Source organism: Branchiostoma lanceolatum, chromosome 4, assembly GCF_035083965.1.
Source record: "Branchiostoma lanceolatum isolate klBraLanc5 chromosome 4, klBraLanc5.hap2, whole genome shotgun sequence".
Lineage (NCBI taxonomy): Eukaryota > Metazoa > Chordata > Leptocardii > Amphioxiformes > Branchiostomatidae > Branchiostoma > Branchiostoma lanceolatum.
The window spans coordinates 366,058-385,691 of record NC_089725.1 but is presented as its reverse complement, the minus strand read 5'-3'; the positions used below and the strand labels follow the sequence as shown (position 1 = coordinate 385,691).

The 19,634-nt window shown below is 41.9% G+C and overlaps 3 protein-coding genes across 4 annotated transcripts; all 3 read left to right on the top strand.

Annotated features, from left to right (window-relative positions):
• The first annotated feature begins 1,996 nt into the window (after window positions 1–1,996).
• Window positions 1,997–5,469, top strand: LOC136432164 (zinc finger protein 98-like). Its single transcript, XM_066423185.1, has 2 exons — window positions 1,997–2,263; window positions 3,825–5,469. The coding sequence occupies exons 1-2, from the start codon at window positions 2,221–2,223 to the stop codon at window positions 4,775–4,777; spliced, it is 996 nt and encodes a 331-aa protein (XP_066279282.1). The 5' UTR covers window positions 1,997–2,220; the 3' UTR covers window positions 4,778–5,469.
• A 1,158-nt stretch (window positions 5,470–6,627) lies between these two features.
• LOC136432163 (uncharacterized) lies at window positions 6,628–9,742 on the top strand. The gene is made up of 2 exons (XM_066423184.1): window positions 6,628–6,761; window positions 8,122–9,742. Exons 1-2 carry the CDS (start codon window positions 6,709–6,711, stop codon window positions 9,125–9,127), a joined length of 1,059 nt encoding a protein of 352 aa, XP_066279281.1. The 5' UTR covers window positions 6,628–6,708; the 3' UTR covers window positions 9,128–9,742.
• Window positions 9,743–13,272: 3,530 nt separating this feature from the next.
• On the top strand, window positions 13,273–19,084 carry LOC136432161 (zinc finger protein 678-like). 2 transcript variants are annotated; one of them, XM_066423181.1, is made up of 3 exons: window positions 13,273–13,511; window positions 14,667–14,779; window positions 17,566–19,084. In XM_066423181.1, exon 3 carries the CDS (start codon window positions 17,588–17,590, stop codon window positions 18,953–18,955), a length of 1,368 nt encoding a protein of 455 aa, XP_066279278.1. In that variant the 5' UTR covers window positions 13,273–13,511; window positions 14,667–14,779; window positions 17,566–17,587; the 3' UTR covers window positions 18,956–19,084. The 2 variants fall into 2 exon arrangements, with proteins under 2 accessions (XP_066279278.1, XP_066279277.1); XM_066423180.1 differs by having other exon boundaries at window positions 13,273–13,519.
• Window positions 19,085–19,634: the final 550 nt, after the last annotated feature.

The window sequence follows — 19,634 nt, the reverse complement described above, 5'->3', positions numbered from 1 at the left end:
GCAAAGTAACATAACTTTTAATTCAAATAATCATTAAAATGCCCCGCACAAATGTTTCACTGTTACAAACACATAAAAGTTCTACTTGTCGTTACTTGTGGAGGCGTCTTCTAATAACAGTTTTCGTAACTACTGATATCGACGCGACCAAATTCGCAGGGTAAATACTGGCTCTAAATGTCATGGAGTGTTCCAAAAGTAAAACTAGTGTCCCTGTTACACATATACAAACGGCCGTACTTGTCGTCAGTTGAGGCGTCTTGACATAACAGTTGAAGTAAATACTAAAGCCCCTGTCACGCTTGTGCGTGGGCGTAGTTTGCAGCCGAATAAGTGATTTCTTTGGTTCGATAACCAGGCTGCACAACGGTGGGTAATAGAAAAGTAGAAAACAACTTTTCCCCCGCAAACTTTACTTAAACAAAAACAGTGTTAATGCGCAACTCACGTGCACTTGAATATATGCACAAGTTTGACAGGGCCCTAATATCAATGCAACCAAATACGCTTATAATTCGATTAGCATTAGTCGGAAGTGCGTCAGGCATGCGGTCGGCAGACGTTGTGTGAGTCCGGAATACGCTCAGCATACGCATCTGATACGCAGCTATTCGCTACAAGGACAATAGTGTTGGGCACTTCATATGCAAATCATACGTGTCTCATACGCTGAATTCGTTACTCATACGCTATATGTGCGCTACGCATAACTCAAGGAATTTGGTATTTTTTGCGTATTGCCAAAATTCAATACGGAACTCACACGGAATTGGTTATACGTACAAGTGTGACAGGGGCTTTAGACAGCTGATTCTGATTTATCATTAATGTATTTCAACCCACGTCACTGTGACCTTTCCGATGATCCTAAAAAATTTTCTAAAAATTATTCCATGCGCCGTAATTCAAAATGTTCGCATGTAGCCAGATAGCTAGTACATACATCATATCTTTCACCCCCAAAGGTGTGTACAGGTATTGTAGATACAAACGATTTTTAACAATGTTTTGTTTGTTTTGTTGTCTTTTAAAGCCGCATTGCACTACCAGTAGCAACTTAAAAAGGATTATGCTTCACCTCAATTGAGGATGACTGCTGTACTTTTACTTCTTTTTTTAAAGCATACTTTTACATCTTTGTTGTAGTTGGGAGGGGCCTTTCACGTGTTCGCGGAAAACAGAATAAAGCACTATTTACATATAGCGTGTGGTGATATACACAGAGAGTACGCAAAGGCCATTATCCCGGTTTAGTTCAGTTAGTTGAGTACGCTGAAGACACACATGCGGACTCACACTGAAGAGAAACCTTACCGGTGTGAGGAATGCGGCAGACAGGTCAGCACGTCGGGTAATCTGAAGAAGCACATGGAGACACACACTAGCAGACAGCCGTACACACCGGTGTGACAGTTAACGTCAAAGGCAGTGTTCAGTCCCTGGTAGTTTAAAGAATAAGAAGAAGCGTTTTTTTTTTCAGATACAGGGACACTGTACCTGCACTGTTTGTTTTAGATTCAAATAGATGTCGTCGTCGTCGTCTACTGATAGAAACGGCACACAATGTAGGAAGTTTACTCTTCTGCCATGGGTATCTCTGTAAATAAGCGATATCAACATTCATCATATACAATGCCATGTTTAAGATCACGATCCGAATGTACTTGTACTGTGGAAAATACTGAGCCCAGCTCATGTACTCGTTTGGCATCAGTCTATCTTGAATCTGGCATCAGTCTATCTTGAATCTGGCATCAGTCTATCTTGAATCTGGCAAGTGTAACGTTAGTGGATAACCTCAAGTCAACCGCGTACACGCTGTACCCGCATAATGTCCGTTCAGAAGCCCACATAAAAAGATGTGTTGATGGAGGACTGTATCTGCATTCTTCAGTGAAACGTCCTAATCTTACTGGGTTCAATATCGGTTTCAGAAACAGTATCCATAGATATTTAGATACAATAGATAAAAATATTCTAATTTCTCTCATTCCTACGATCCTGTCTAGTTTTCATGTTTCTTGGACAAGCTTCCCTCTCTGATGTGTGTTGTCTGATCGCTCTGTATGCAAATCATCGTATTCAGCATTGTATTTCGCTTTGGTCATCATCAAGTGTAAACCTACCGAGCCGGTTTTACCATCAATCATAAGATGCATAAAACACTTGCCCACTGTGATTCTGTCATTTCCGAGTCTGAAGACTGAGTTGGTGTTGCCGATGGAATATCCTGCAGTCTCTTGGTTTGGAGCGTTATCTTTCGGTGAGTACAGTTCATATGCTCCTATCTTCTTTAGTACCTTGAGTGCCAGCAAATCATCATTCCACAATGTCGCTATTCCGCCAACAACAGTCTATACGGAGTATAGCGACGTTGAGAGAGGGATGGACGAATGGACTCCATAGCAAAATTGAAGGTACACAGAGAGGGTTGCTATCTGTTCGCCAAACGATGAGAAATATAACTTTGCCGGCGCAGACCAGGGCAACATCCGGTAATGATATATCCGGGATCCTCCCAAACACCGACATATATTGCAGAAAGTCTCTCTCTGCATAGGTTGGCTATAGGAAACACAGCATAAAGTAGTAGTGGATTAATTTCCCAAGCTAACCGACATCTTTCGCACCGCAGTTAGACATCTGGAGCCGCATAGTTCCCGTTTAAAACTTGATTCACTGCCTTTCACCTAGACCGGTTTCACAAATGAGGCTTCTTCAGTCGCTGCTTGTCAAAATGTTAAAATATATGTTTCTTGGTAGTACAAAGTCGTACAAAGAATTATAGCGTAAATCTATTTTGTTTGGGGCTATTTCATGCGCATGAAACATAACAATATAGGCGGAAAAAGTCAAGAGGCACGTCACAGCCAGACAATGACACGTCAGGCCAATGTGACTCAGGGTAGACGCGGCGGTCTTTGAGATCTCTAGTCTCTTGATTTCTTTCTGTCCGTGCTATGTTCTTGATAATGTGATTTTATATTCAGAGGTAAAAGTGCAGTCAGCAGGAATATTCAGTATTTTGATAGAATCAAACGTATGTTTCTCATCAAGCAGACTTGCTTTTGGCCTGTCCGGTTATGACAGCTCGGAAAAAGAGTATTGTCGATCGTTGCATGTAGACGTCTCAGCTCTGCTATCTGAACCCTACATTTTGTTTGTTTCTTTGTTACAATATCTTTCCTCAAAGTGTTATTACATATAGCGGTAACGTCATGTAACTCAAGATAATCTTTAGGTGAAAATACAAACAAATACCTAACACATTTTCTCATTCTATTAACATTTTTTTCTGTTTGTTTGACGAACCTGCAAGATTTTACCGGTATAGCGTCGTTCCCGATTTTGCAAATCATGGTGGTTTCTTATACAAATTAGTACTAGTACCCGCATGTAATTTGTACTTGGTCGTACATTTCACATTCAACGACAACCGGCTAGACAGGTTTACCGTTACATGTACTCTCATGTACAATAATGGTCTTCATTCATTATTCATAATGCTGACATAAGCATGAAATGTACATAGGTCATCTCCTCGCTCAATCCATGGTTAGCTTGTCAAAATAAGTTTACATGTAGATAAACTGCATATTTTTGGGCGACGCCTCAGGAGCTAACCTAATGGTATAATATTGTATTGTAGTGTATGCAGTTTGTAAGAAGTCAAGACAATAACCATAATTAACGCCTGATTGTCCCAGGAACTGCTAGTATTTCCCCACGATGGTTGCATTTTCAGTGCATTCGATTCCAAGCCATGCTTTCAGATGAATTGTGATTACTTATTTAAAGACTTACGTTGCAATTTTTTCACACAGCTGTCATGGAAAACAGAGCGGAAACCAATCGAAACTCAGTCGAGAATGCGGTCGAACTAGGGGGAGCTTCCATCTTCAACACTGCGACCAACAGCATGGCGACACAGATGCAGTCTGACAGACCGCTTGAGGAGTCCAATAATACACAATTGGGAAATGAAGCGAAGAAGAAACGACACAGGTGTGAGGAGTGCAACAGACAGTTCAGCAACCCGAGTGCTCTGAAGACTCACATGCTAACTCACACAGGGGAGAAACCTTACGGATGTGGGGAGTGTAGCAAACAGTTCAGTCAGTTGGGTAATCTGAAAAATCACCTGAAGATACACACTGGTGAGAAACTGTACCGGTGTGAGGAGTGCGGGAAACAGTTCAGTCAGCTGCGTACTCTGAAGGATCACGTGAAGACACACACTGGTGAGAAACCCTACCAGTGTGAGAAATGCAGTAAACGCTTCAGCCAATCAGGTTCTCTGAACACTCACAAGCGAACTCACACCGGAGAGAAATCTTATGGGTGTGAGGAGTGCGGCAAACAGTTCAGTAGGCTGGGTGATCTAAAGAGACATGTGAGGACTCACACTGGCGACAAAGCCTACCAGTGTGAGCAATGTAGTAAATGCTTTTGTCGATCAGATGAACTAAAGATTCACAAGCGGACTCATACCGGGGAGAAACCTTACGGGTGTGAGGAATGCGGCAAACAGTTCAGTGAGCTCGGTACTCTGAAGAGACACGTGAGCACCCATACTGGAGAGAAACCCTACCAGTGTGAGAAATGTAATAAACGCTTCGGTCAACCAGGACCTCTGAAGAGGCACATGCGAACTCACACCGGGGAGAAACCTTATGGGTGTGGGGAATGCGGCAAACAGTTCAGTGAGCTGGGTACTCTGAAGAGACATATGTGGACTCACACTGGTGAGAAAACTTACCAGTGTGAAACAGCATAATCTGAAGAAGCACATGAAGATTCACACTGACAAATACCTGTGTGGCAGTCAACGTGAGAGGAAGTATTTGTGAGAGGAAGTTTTTGTGTAATCGAAAGAAGAAACTTAGAATAAGAAGAAGCGTCCATTTTAAATGTAAGGACACTGCATGTCCAATGCACTATTTGTTTTATAATTAGATTCAAAGAGATGTCGTGGTCCACTGATATAAACGGGAGAAAACGTAGGAAGTGTACCCTTTGTAAATAAGCGATATCAACATTAATAAACAATGCCATTTTTAACTTAAGATCACGATCCGAATGTACATGTACTATGGAAAACGCTGAACACAGCTCGTGTACTTGTTTGGCATTAGTCTATTTAAGACGTAACTTTATGTGTAAGGTTAAGCTGCGAATATTAGAGCTAGATGGTATAGAATAGAACCAACCCTGTGTCTTCTTCTAATGCTCTCATCATGTAAGACTCAAACGCATGTTGATACCATCAATACTAGTCATTAAAGTGACAATTTGGCACGTGACAATTTGGCAAGTTTTCCAACTAAATGAACTGACAAATAAGACGGTGTAAAAGGTGCTATAATATCTAACCTGATGCACTATTAGTTTTAGATTCACATTGATTTTAGTCTTCACCATTTGTTATACTGTGTCATTTCCAATAAAAACACAAACATTTGTGACCTATCTATAGAGCTCTTTCTTTCGTGTGAGACGGGAAACCGAGCAAACTATATGTTTTCAAATGAGTCGCATTTTCGTAATCATATAACGGTTAGACCATTCATAAATCCTCATGTTCGTGCAGTAGTAGAATTTGATTAGGATGATAAAATAAATAATAAGTTTATTGCAAGTTCTTGCCCGTAGGCTAATTGCAAGTACATGCAAAATGAAAAGACGGACAGACAATATATGAAAATACAGCATGTGACTTTTCTAGTCTAAATACTAACACTAAATTCTATCTTATTTGGTTTTGACTTCTTTTTCCGAGACAGTGGAAGACGAATGATTCCACCTTTTCTATAACGTGTGGGTTTTGTGATGTTAAGAGGAGAGTAGTTTTCTTTTTGTCTGTTAACATTGAGAAATTAGGATGGGATTTGGTGGCCTCTTGAAACAGTGCCTTTCTTTCTTGATCGTAGAAGGCCGGCAACTTGACATAAAATGTGTGTTCGTCTTCCACTGTTTTCCATGCCTTATAAAACCTTAGCTTGCCTGTATTCATACTCAGATTATGACAGAAAGTTTGGGTATACATATCGGTAATTCTGGACCTTATCGTAGTACAAACTGACTTGATGTCACTGGATGAATTACAAGAATAGAACAGATAGGAATTTCCACTACTGTATATCTTTCACACGTTGTAATAGGGTTCTTCTACTGCTATTTGTAATAGAGCTATATTGAAACAAAAGGGCATCAACTTGAATTGTAATGGATATCTATCGGAGTCCAACTGTACCAAGCGAAGCCAATAATGAATCAAATCTAAGTCTAAAGGGAATCGGCCCAGTTCAGCTCTAGATGCTAAATTACTACAATTTCTGAAAACCCCAAGTATATTTTTACAGAAGCGGAGTTGCAATTTCGATGGGGTAGCTTGTACTAACCAGATATTTCCATATGGCGCGTCTTTCATCCCCAAAGGTGTGAACAAGTGTTGCAGCACCGACACTGTGCGTCGTCTGGCGCAGGTAGCTTTGATGTGCCGCCATCGTTATGCATAGACTCCCGTACCCCCAACAGACAATGGAGTGCGCGTTGTCTGTCTGTCGTCACTCTATTGTTATTCAAATACACGAACAGGCATAAACCTGGAGTTTTCCGTCATGATCAGACCGCCATTCTGACTTCTGTGGTCTGGCTGTCACGCCGTGCGTCCTGCTGGTGTTTGAGGTTTGAAGATTCGCGATCAAAATGAGCCAGGATGAGACGGAAGCGTGGGTTAGCCGAAATGAGCCTAAACGGAGGTACGTTACATCTCTTTAATTCCACGAGTTTTTTTTCAGCCTTCTCAAATATCTTCCAGGTCCATGGACCTCCAGGTGGCATTTATATTTTAGTGGGATCGCTTTTCAACATGCCAGGTTCTCAAATACCGAGGTAGCTTGTTGTCGGACGCCTGGCTTCCCCGGTTTTTGAGAACCTGGTGCATTTTGAAGATCGCAAATCAGTGACTATCTCCATAAAGTATAACATGTAAACGCCGGCCGCGCACCAGGTTCTGTGAGGTTTTCTGCACGGTCTCTATGCTATCAAACTTCATAGTGTGCAATGTGAATTCTTCTAAAGGGGTCGGTAGAGAAAAAGCCAGTACATCATGTTGTACTGATGTTGTGCTGATTTCATTCCACACATACCCCTTTCGACATATTTCAAGTCATATTCAAGTAGACTGTAAGGCCACTGAAATGCGTGTTTTTTTTCTATCCCCCACAACATTGTGTATAGAATAGTAGTGGATTGATTGATCTTTCACACCGCAGTCATCCCTCAGTAAGACATCTGGGGCCACATAGTTCCCGTTTAAAACTTTTACATTCACAGTTCACTGCCTTTCACCATTGCTTTCACCCAGACCAGGAGGTGTCCAGGCCGGTTTCACAAAACATTATGTGGCCTTTTCAGTCTTCTTCAACTTCAAATGCCTTCAGTCGCGATTATATGAAGTTTGCGTTCAATTGCTACCGGTCAAAATGTCAAAATATATGAGTCTTGGTCGTACAAAGGCGTACAAAGAATCATATCGTAAACAGATCTACTTTGGTGATATTTCATGCATATGAAACAAAACAATATAGGCGGACAGTGTAAAGAGGCACGTCACAGCCAGGCAATGACACGCCAGGTCAATGTGACTAAGGTGTTAAATACAGCGCGGTTGACGCGGCCGCCTTTGAGATCTTGTAAACATGACGCCTACGTGTGCGTCTTGGGTATGCAAATCATATGTGCTTTCATCTGAAGTTGTGTTAATTTCATTTGGATTGCATCCTCTGGAAATCCCAACTTTGGCCCTTTGCATCTTCTTTCACTTCTCCCATAAAACCTACTTGCTTCTTCAACATCAGGGTCCATTTACAGTTTTTTTTTTTGCAATTTGCGGTTTAAATCGAGACAATGGTCGAGACAAGAAGTTGGATGCCTTCAATTTTTACACATAACTCGCAATATATTTCGCTGCGCATGCGTAGTTGGGATGCTAAAACTCCCGATATTTTTATCGGCAAGTTTGAAGAAATGCATTTGAACATCATTATATGGATATCTATATCATAATCAACGTACAAGTAGTTCTTGAAATTAAGTTTGGATTGTTCTTTGTTTCAGGAAACGGTCCGATATCCAGAGCCTGGGAGCGATAGTAGCGGCCTGCTATTGCCCATTTTGTCCCTTCGTGACGTGGACAGGTCCCGCCGAACTCTCGCACCACCTCCGGTCACATCTCGGCACGCAGCACTGTCCTGTCTGCGGCGTCTCAGCAGCCAGCAAACCTGCACTTCACCAGCACATCGCCAGGCGGCACATCCGTACGGATCATACCTACCACGACCGTGAGGACTATCTAACTGATGTACCTGACGCCTGCCTGATGTTTTGCGAAGTCTGTCGATTGGTGACACACTGCGACAGACGTGTTTTCAGGCACTGCTGTTTTCTGTGCGACTATTCTGATCCCAACCCTCTAGAGTTGTACCGTCACGTGATCATGGGACACGTACAAATCGCCAAATCTCGCGAGGCCAACGAAGCGGGACGGGTGCAGCAAAACTCAGGGGCAGACAGTTTCGAATCACAGATCAAAGGCGGCAGTCAGAAGTGTTGTTCGATCCCGCTGAAGCCAGCGGAAGAAGCCGAGAAACAGGGTGGCGGACAGCGCACACCGCCGCATGAAACACGGAGGTACGGCAAGCGCAAGTCATCCTCAGCCTCACCGCCCAGCACGGAGCCCACACACACCAATCCCACAGCACTGCCGGTGGAAAATGGAGCACGTGACGTCACTATTCCCGTGAAGAAGCGGCGGAAGATTTCCCTCGAAAGTGACAACAGCGAGAACTACCTTCATACTTTCAGACAGACACCAGTAGCGTGTGGAAAAGACACGTCTAACGAACTGTTGCGTGGTTCCGAACAACAAATGAACCGACAGAACGTGGAAGCTGTCACAGGAGTAACATATGACGTTGGTTTCTGCTCCATGTGGGTGCCGATGCCGTTGTTGGAACAGGAAGTGCCGTTGGACTTGTCCCTACGTAAAGCGCCGCCTACCGACTTCAATCAAAGTGCAATGCCCGTGATCACGTCCGTGTTTTCGTGGAAGGACTACATCTGAAGTGATGGAATTTTCTAGCAAAATGCAAATGTTGATTGGAGGATTGCTAAATGTTTTTTTTTAGTTTGTTACGGGTTGTCATTTTAGAGAGACCGAAGATAATGTGTGTTCTATTCATACCGTTAATGGCAACACGGAATAATTAGTCTATCAACTGAAGTAAGTTGATTTCTGTAGACTAGCTTTGAATAGCTAAGTTATTCTTAATCCTATTCTACGCACATCGTATACTGTGATCGCTTCTTTTTCTTTCAAAGTACTATCTGTCGATGCTCCTTCCAGTATGATAAGATGTACATTGAGTTTTTAGATTTATCAGTAAATTGTGGTAAACGATAAAACTACATTTAGGGAAGAAATGGATTATTAAAATTCTGAATTTTGCATACATATTTGATATCTGAGTTTTGTATGATACGACTTGACATGACAAGAAATACACATTTGTGCCAAAATTCCATTGGCTGTTTCTTATGCCTGAAATTCAACATCAGCTAGATGTTCTTTGCGTAGTGGTAATGAAATAACAATAGTACACAATAGTGACCATTTCAAGATAACAACCTCAGATAGAAATGCCCAAATACATCTATGGCACACTGATATTGCAACTTACCCACAGTGCCATTGGTATTTGAGTAGTCGTAAAGTACGATATGTTTTGGCAACCCCAGCGGAAACACGAGTCCGTAGACTCAAACCTACGACGTTCTGCGTCGGCGCCTTTCGGTGTCAAACGCGTTGTCGCGCTCAGTAAACGCGCGCTCACTGTTGGACCGCTGATTTTGATTATGTTTAGCCATAAGTATGGCTAAACATATTGTTTTCTCTCATGTTTCTTCTTCTTCTTCTCCTGTCAAATCTTCAAATCGATTCATCTCTGTCATTTTTTGACCAAATGACCTGAAATTTGGTACAGAGGTAATGTAGGCAAAAACCAATGTGCGTTCTTTTCCTTTTTTTGATATTGACCTTGAAAGTGATTTTATTGAGGTTTTTAGGCTATTTTTAGCATATCTTGGCCTCCTGCGCCCTGGTATTTCAACCGAATGACCTGAAATTTGCTGTATATGTGGCTTGAACAAATATTTAAAGGACTACATTCCCATTTTTGGCATACATATATTCAAAACGATTTATTTTGGGCTTTCTTGACAATATTTGCCACTTCTGTCACTTTCAATACTACATATGACCTACAGGTCATTGACCCCGAGTGCCTTGCACCTGGCCAAGCTGGAAGTTTGCTTACGAGGAGGAAAGACCGGACATAAACATTTAACTTGATTATCGGGAAAACACCATGTTCCCTTAAACTCAGTGGTTAAATTGCAGTTTAGGAAATTTTATAACAGAAAACAAGTTAAATCAATGATTTTGTGAATGTTTATTCTAGCATTAGTTATTCCAGATATTTTCAAACTCCAAATTCTTCAACACAACACGGGAGATCGTTTCTCCTCAGACTGGCGCGACACTCCTGTCAAAATTGATTGATGATCTCTCTCTGCCTCCGACTTCATACATGATCAAAGGCGGGTGGTAGGCGGTGCGCGGGGAAACTTAAACATATAATGTAGCGAAGTGTTGCACAAGGAATTCTCACGCTGAGGGGTACATGAAATAATGCTTACAAAATAGACCTCTATGAATCGGGCTACATTCAGCAATGGTAGACGGATTCGGGGCATGCCGCGCAAAACACATGGTCTCACTGGGGCCAGGCGTTTTGGTCCCGCACTTTGTCGCAGCGGTGCGTCGCCGCTACGCGATCGAAAGCACGCCGCTGTCTGTCTCGGACCAACACGCGTCTCCCGTGATGTGTAGCGTCCACCACCAGGCCTTCCTACATGTCCTACGTACGGGCGTATGGATCGTAGAAGTCGGCAAAAAAGGAATGATTAGGCCAGTAGAGTCAGTCCCCGGTAAGGTCAATGATTCGCCCCTTTGCGCTAGCTTGTAACGTTAAATGAATGTACCCTCTGGTGGCCAAACTTCACTGACAAACTTTCTCCCTATTATCATCATGAGCTTGCGTTAGTCTGGTACTAGTGACTATTATGTGCCGGGAATGTTTATCTATCGCACGCCTTGGAAGGAAGTTCAACCATGATAAATGGTCGGCCGTTGCGAAAATTTGGAATCCCATGCTGTTGATTTTCGTGATTGAATCTGTAAGAAAATATATTTGCATGTCGTTCATGTTTTTGGGACGGACGCCGGGACGGGGTGAATTTTTTCTATCATTTTCGTCCCGTTAGTAATGCAAATCGAATCGTGTTGCACAAGAGGCAAAACACTAAAAACGTGGGTCTTGTGGAGTGTTTTGGAGCGGGAAAATGCCGGATATTAGCGGTGCCGAACAGTGTACATCGTCGCGCGCGGGTGACGCTCCGTCAAAACAAATCCGCTGGTGGTCTAGCGCGGCCACCGAAAATAGGCAGAAACACACAGGAGGACGTTTATGAGGGCAATTGTGAAAATCTTTTGTTACAAATTGTTCGAACATTGAAACATTTGGATAGATGGTTTGAAACTGTTCTAAATAAAGAGATTTTTGTGTAGTTACGTTCGAAATGTTTCCAACGTATGTGAAATAAGTTCAAACATGTTATAAGTTTCAATTCTAATTGTTTGAACACTTTAGAACTATTGTGACTTAGACATTCTTTTAATCAAAATAGTTCAAACATATTACAAATATTATATTAAAACCCTCTCGGTGACTTTGAATTGACTCAAATATGTTGTTTTTGGTCATTTCCTTCGTCTCCTGTCAAATCTTCATATGTATACTATGGAAAACTTCATTCTTCCTTGGGGTTGATCTTTTTTAATTCAATTTTGAACTGGGTTGATTATGCGCAAGAGTGTAATTTTCAGCGGATATTTTTCGACTGGTTTACATGGAAATGGCACGGAATATCCCATTCTTGCAAGGGGAGGATTCTTTAATTATTTCTTTCAATTTTGAGCTGGAATGATTATGAAAAAGTCCATTTTTTAGCAGAAGTGTATTTGTTAATCAATTAGTGGATATGGTTGTGGACTGGTCCATATTGTGTTGAGGTGCTACTGGAAGACTCAATTTTGGACTGGGGTGATTCATTTTTTTAGTGCAAGTATTTTAGAATGGTCCATTGTTATTTTGGGAGAGTCCATTTTTTGCATGGCGAGGAGTATGGCTAAACATGCTGTATTTGCTCGCAAATGTTGCCTTTCTAGTTTATTATTGTATTTCAACCCACGTCAATGTGACGTCAGGAGACAGACATTTCCGATGATCCTACAAAAGTGGGGAAAAATACATTATTGGGCAAGACTAATTAACTATATACATACGTGTATGGATGCTTAAAAAGAAAAGTCCAGTCGAAACCGCGGTCAGGTTGCTGATCCTACGTTATTATAATATTTAATGCACCATAATGTAATATCTAATGCAAAATGTTCGCATGTAGCCAGATATCTACATATAGCACAAAGGCGTGAACAAGTATTGTAGCACCTACACGGTACGTCGTCCAGCGCAGATAGCTTTCATGCGGCGCCATTGTTTTTTTTAGATCAATTTCGTTTTAAACCTGGTAACGTTACCTAATAAACAAGTGCACATAAATGTTGTACTTTATTAGATAGAACTAACTGAGCACAGCAGACACTCTCCGGAAATATTAGTCTGGGTGGAAATAGAAACGACGTCATTGAAGTTACATGTCCGCTTATATCTGGGTGATTGGCAGCGCTGGTACAGCTCGATAACCTTATGCATAATGAACAGCCTGTTGATAGTGTTTTGGGCGCCTGCGCCTAAATAGACCGCACAAAACTAAAGTCTGAAAGCACCGACGAGGGATGCGTGTGAAATAAATCATGCTAGGTTTGGGGTGGTTGGGATATGGCATACTCTCATGCCAGGATGTCCATCCAGATCACTGCGTTAAAACTGGCAATCCGTCACTAGCCAATCACATTCCCCCGACGTTCCCCCGACTACGGGCTGACGACCGGAGAGCGCTAACGCAGTGAGGACAGATCGCAGACCGGTACGCCCACTGCAGCGATACCTAAAGTCACGATGGGTAATAGATACAGATTGCCTTTCAAAACTATAATTTCCGCTTCCTGGTGTGCCAATTGAGGATATCAAATCGTTGAGGCAAAGCTTCGCCGAGGCGGCATGGATTGTGATTATTTGTATAATCAGGTAACCGTACTGTGACCTCGGCTCCCCAAATGAATACTTCCGGGTCATTCTCCAGTAACTTCCTGTTCGTGGCCAAAAGTTTTGGGGAAGAGCCTAGTGTCTTTTCTCGTCGATTTGTCGGACACAGTATTCGTATTTTGGAGCAACAACTACTAATGTGTGTGAGAGAAAGTGCAGGTAAGAAGGTAAGGATTACATTCATACCAAAAGGTTTGTGGATCTGACTAAAATGTAACGTTTATCGTGGCATCGCGCTTGGTTGGAATGACTCTCAGAACTTGAGGGTTTACTGCGTTTTGTTCAAGTAACGTTAGGGGAAATTTTGCGACTTAATTGCGATAATTAGTAGACCGCAAGTTTGAGAGATAAAATAGATTTAATGGAGCTGCTTTAAAAGATGATATCCAAATGTAAGAGACGCAGCTCCTATGTTGTCCATAGTAAACATACTGTCAACCCCCTATTTGTGCCTTGCTCCGTTATTTTCCCGCCTAATCCTCACATCTGGTTTCCCTCATGGCGTGTCATAAGAAAGGAGAATCACGGCGCGATTCAGTAACCATCATCTACATAACAACAACATCATGTACTTTCTAACTATCATGTGCGTTCATAATGGCAGTAGATAACCTGTGCATTGTAATTTTACAGAGTTTAGGGAAAGGCTGGGCTACACTGCCTATTCATGAGGGCCTGCATGGGGGGTAGTGATTACGAATTATGCAAAATGTTTTGAATTACGTTAAATTCTCATAGCTCATTACGAATTACGTTAAATCAAGGCTTCCCAACCGACCGTACACCTCTTAATCTAACTTCTAGTATCTAGTTCTGCTTGAAATAAAACTATTGACTTTATGTTGATTATGGGGGGGGGGGGAAGACGATGAATCTGTTTATAACCACACTAAACGGTAAAACTTGTGCTATATTTTCTCAGGGCATGATTTGCACACTTCATGCAGTATATGTACTGAACTATTCTGATTTATTCTAAATATTGTACATGACTTATTGACTATATGTACCGTCGGAAGGAAGGGAGAGGAAGAAATTCATGATCAGGACGTCTTAACTAGCACTCTTGCCGAGGCAGCGCACTTAGCAATCTTGGTTTCTTACTGGCCACCTGTGTTTTTATTATGTGACTGTAGGGCTACTATTGTTTCAAACGTGAACTTAAAACTACCTCGAACACTCCATTTTCTCCATACAGCGAAATTAAATCTCAGTGAACTTGATTATGATAAATGTATTCACAGCTTACTAAGTGAATAACTTATGCAAGGACAGACATTGTTGACTGACTTAACCTATCATTCATGATTCCAGGTTTACAGTGAGTGAGGCAGAGACAGTGGACATCTACTTCAGAACCGTCCCACTCAACTTGAACACCACCTTCAGAACCTGAACAGTTTTTACAGGTTTTACAGTAACGCTCAGTAAGTTGGTTTGTTCTCAACTTATCATATCTTGAGTCGTCAGAATCATATCATAGAAAGTTATGAATTGAGTATGAACAAATCTAAAACAATAAATGGTAATGACTTATGACTTAGTTGTGTCAAATTGTGGGAACTTTGTATTCATATAATTACATTCATTTTATTTGATCCCAGATTATGTAAATGTGCTGCCTTCACAGAAAATTGTTCGTAATGTTCTGTGAAGGCAGAGCCTGGAACTAAATAGGATGACACTCAGGCTAGTGCGTACCATGGAACTGGATAAAAAGAAACGGTTAAGCATGTTAAAGGCACTACCTCATAATAATTGCATCATCTCGTATGTTAATAGAACTGGTATGTAGATCATGTCAAAATAGTTCCTATGATAAGACAACACGAGGGTTCAAAATACTTTTTGAGGTCAGGTTACCCACTGAGTTAGAAGCTAGGTTGCCCATCACAATTTCAGGCTGCCCCATTTTCAAGGTCATTATTTCTGCGTATGGCTGTGTACCTAAACAAAGCATGTTTATAATAGATTGATATCAGCTGTCTCCCAGTACCGTCGATTGAAATGTTGCAATGTAAGGAATTGTAGCGATGCACAAGTATGCAGACCTATGTTACAAAATTATGAGTGGATAAGAGGTGTCAAAATCAACAAAAAAGTGTATAAGTTCTTTTTAGAAAAGAATGATTTCATTGATCACCCTAGGAACATAATGACTTACTGGGAAGACCAACTGAACGATATTGTACCTTGGAAGGAAGTTTTTCTCCTTATATATAAACTAACAATCGATCCCCGACCAGAATCTTTCAATTCAAATTAGTACACAAATTTTTAGCGACAAATAGATTATTACACATCTGGAAAGTGAAAGATTCTCCATTATGTGCCCTTTGTAAAAAAGGGGAAGAAACAATAAAACACCTTTTCTATGACTGTGGAAAGGTGGCTGAGTTTTGGCGGAGCGTACAAAGATGGTTAAACAAAACAACAGGGCTTTATCTCAATGTCAATAATCCAATGAATATTCTGTTGGGGGATCACTCTGAATCTGTGCCCATAGTGTGTAATCTTATTATTCTTCTGGGTAAGGTATTTTTTTTTCAAAAATCGTGAGTCGTGTATTGTTTCGTTGTATAGATTTATATCATTTGTAAATAATTTCAAGTGTCAAGAAGAAACCATCGCACGAAAAAGGAACAAGTTAAATAGTCATTATAGAAAATGGGGCGAACTTCAAAATGTATTCAAATACTAGCATGTGTGTGTGTGTGTGTACTCTTATGTTAGCATATTATACAGTTGTCTTTGTTTATGTTCTTTTATTCCGTTGAATAAAGATATAATAAAAAAAATTTAAAAAAATTTTAAAAAAATTTAAAAAAAAGCATGTACATGTCATGAGGTTACAAGTTTATCTATGATTAGGCACAGGGTTGGTCTTGTACCTGAACTAGCCTGGTATCCACACTGGTCTTGTACCTGAACTAGCCTGGTATCCACACTGGTCTTGTACCTGAACTAGCCTGGTATCCACACTGGTCTTGTACCTGAACTAGCCTGGTATCCACACTGGTCTTGTACCTGAACTAGCCTGGTATCCACACTGGTCTTGTACCTGAACTAGCCTGGTATCCACACTGGTCTTGTGCCTGAACTAGCCTGGTATCCACACTGGTCTTGTACCTGAACTAGCCTGGTATCCACACTGGTCTTGTACCTGAACTAGCCTGGTATCCACACTGGTCTTGTACCTGAACTAGCCTGGTATCCACACTGGTCTTGTACCTGAACTAGCCTGGTATCCACACTGGTCTTGTACCTGAACTAGCCTGGTATCCACACTGGTCTTGTACCTGAACTAGCCTGGTATCCACACTGGTCTTGTACCTGAACTAGCCTGGTATCCACACTGGTCTTGTACCTGAACTAGCCTGGTATCCACACTGGTCTTGTACCTGAACTAGCCTGGTATCCACACTGGTCTAGCTTTGGTTTGCTACTGTAATCATTTCCCTACAGAATATTCTAAAAGGGAGGAGCAAGCTGGAGCTGGAGCAGGCTGGATACCAGTCTGTACCTGAACAACTTGCATGGCTCAAATAATTGCCCTTCACTAATGATATTCTGTTCGGTATCTTTTTGCCAACAACTTCACAACAAAATTAGATAAAATGTTAGAATTCAACCAGAAGCCAAGACTGACTATGACAATGAAACAGTTTATTAATTATACAGTTCATGATTGGGCATGGGTTTCTCACTATGATCCCAACTGTGTTTCAAACAAGTACATAGAATACAATTTTTAGTTGGAATTTGTAATCATTGAAAATTCTTATACTATAAGTTATAGAAAACAAAAATAGCATTAAGGTTATCACTGGTAATATCCAGCATCAGTATAAGGCTCGGATAATACAAACCCTCAATGCAGTCACTGTCTTTTCCCCCAATCACAAAACTGGTAGGTTGCACAGTGCACTACCTGAGCTTGCAAATAGGTTGTGCCAAACAAAATTTGGTTGTGCTGGGCAACTGAGTATTTAGAACCCTGTCAACACCATTGACGCTAAAAAAGAGTAGTGGAAGTAACTCAAATAGTCTAGAAGTAATCTCTAAATCTTATCCAGTTGTAGAGACTGATATGTCTTAAAATATTGTTTACCTGGATGTCTACCATTGAAAAATGTTTTAAGATGAATGGTTGCAATAAGACAATCTAATTTACTTGGTAGCTCAGATGCACTTTTGTTCTCTTTTTACACAGATTGACTTAAGGATTTGTCAACATGGCGACAACAAGCAACTCACAAAGTCTGGATGGCATCAGAGGAAGGCCGGTACATGTAGAAGGTTCTGCAAAGAGCTCTCTCACACAGGTAACTCGTACAAAGGACAGGCCTTACAAGTGTGAGGAGTGCAGCCTGCAGTTCATCTCACCAGGTCATCTGAAGACTCACATGCGGACTCACACAGGGGAGAAACCCTACAAGTGTGAGGAGTGTGGCAAACAGTTTAGGAGATCTGAACATCTTAAGATGCACATGCGAAATCACACTGGAGAAAAGCCATACAGGTGTGAAGAATGCAACAAGCAATGTAGTCAGTTAAGTAATCTGAAGACTCACATGCGGACTCACACAGGGGCAAAACCCTACAAGTGTGAGGAGTGTGGCAAACAATTTAGGGGTTCAGGTCATCTCAAAAGTCACATGCTAACTCACACTGGTGAGAAACCCTACACGTGTGAGGAATGCAACAAGCAGTTCCGTCACATGCTTTCCCTGAAGACTCACATGCGGACTCACACAGGTGAGAAACCCTTCACGTGTGAGGAGTGCTGCAAGAAGTTCAGCAGGCAAGGGCATCTAAAGAGTCACATGCAAACTCACACGGGTGAGAAGCCCTATGGCTGTGAGGAGTGCAGCAGGCAGTTCAGTCAGCTGAGTCATTTGAAGACTCACATGCGGACTCACACAGGGGAGAAACCCTACAGATGTGAGGAGTGCAGCAAACAGTTCAGTGAGCTGGGTGCTCTGAAGACACATATGCAGACTCACACAGGGGAGAAGCCTTACAGGTGTGAGGAATGCAGCAAGCAGTACAGAAATATGGTTAGACTGAAGATTCACATGCGAACTCACACAGGCGAAAAACCCTACAGGTGTGAGGAGTGCAGGAGGCAATTTAAAGAGCTGGGTTCTCTGAAGAGTCACATGCGGACTCACACAGGTGAGAAAGCCTACAGATGTGAGGAATGCAATAAGCAGTTCCGTCACATGCTTTCCCTGAAGTACCACATGCGAACTCACACAGGTGAGAAGCCCTACACGTGTGAGGAGTGTGGCAAGGCCTTTAGCCAACTGAGTAATCTGAAGACTCACATGAAAACTCACACAGGGCAGAAGCCCTACAGGTGTGAGGAGTGCAGGAAGCAGTTCAGTCGGCTGGATTATCTTAAGAACCACATGCTTACTCACACGGGGGAGAAACCATTCTGCTGTGAGGAGTGCAACAGGCAGTTCAGTCGGCTGAGTTATCTGAAGTCACACATGCGGACTCACACAGGGGAGAAACAGTACAGGTGTGAGGAGTGTAGTAAGATGTTCCGTCACCGGTGTTCTCTTAAAAGACACATGCAGACTCATTCAAACTAGGATTCATAACAGTTTGAAGACTTATTTGAAGAAATGGTTTTCTAATCAGACATTCAGGAAAAAAACCTGAATTGAGATTAGAACTAGCTTGCTGATGGTGTGTGGAACAGTGAGGCACAATAAAAGACTTAACAAACAGTTTACAGTTTATTCAGAAAAGCAGTCAGCTCGCAGTCGGTATAAAAACAAACTGAATATCGCTGATTTTACAACTTGTGAATACAGAAATATATGTACAAACATTAATAAACAATTACAATACATGCCACCGAAACACCTAAAACAAAGTTGTACGTAATGCCTTACAGAGAACGCAAAAAGTAAGGACAGGAATGCCATACACACTAAGTGACATTAAGATGATTCGTTATACAAGCGGATGGCCTGGTGTAGAAATGACCTTCTCAGTCTCTGTGTCCTGGCAGCTGGCACAGTAAGTGCAGTGCCGTTTCTAAGAGTCCTCCCAGTGACCGTAGACCTGGCCGGCGGCACCAGGTCATGGAGGGGGTGACCCTCGTCCAGCATGTCCCTCAGTAGCTTCACTGCCGCAACCTCTCGCCGTTCCTTCAGCGTCGGCAGAGGAGGCACCTCTCGTCTTCCCCCCAGTGAGACGATACGGAGTGCTCTCCGTTGTACTCTTTCGATTTGTCTCTCCTGCTCCTTACTACACCCTACTAGT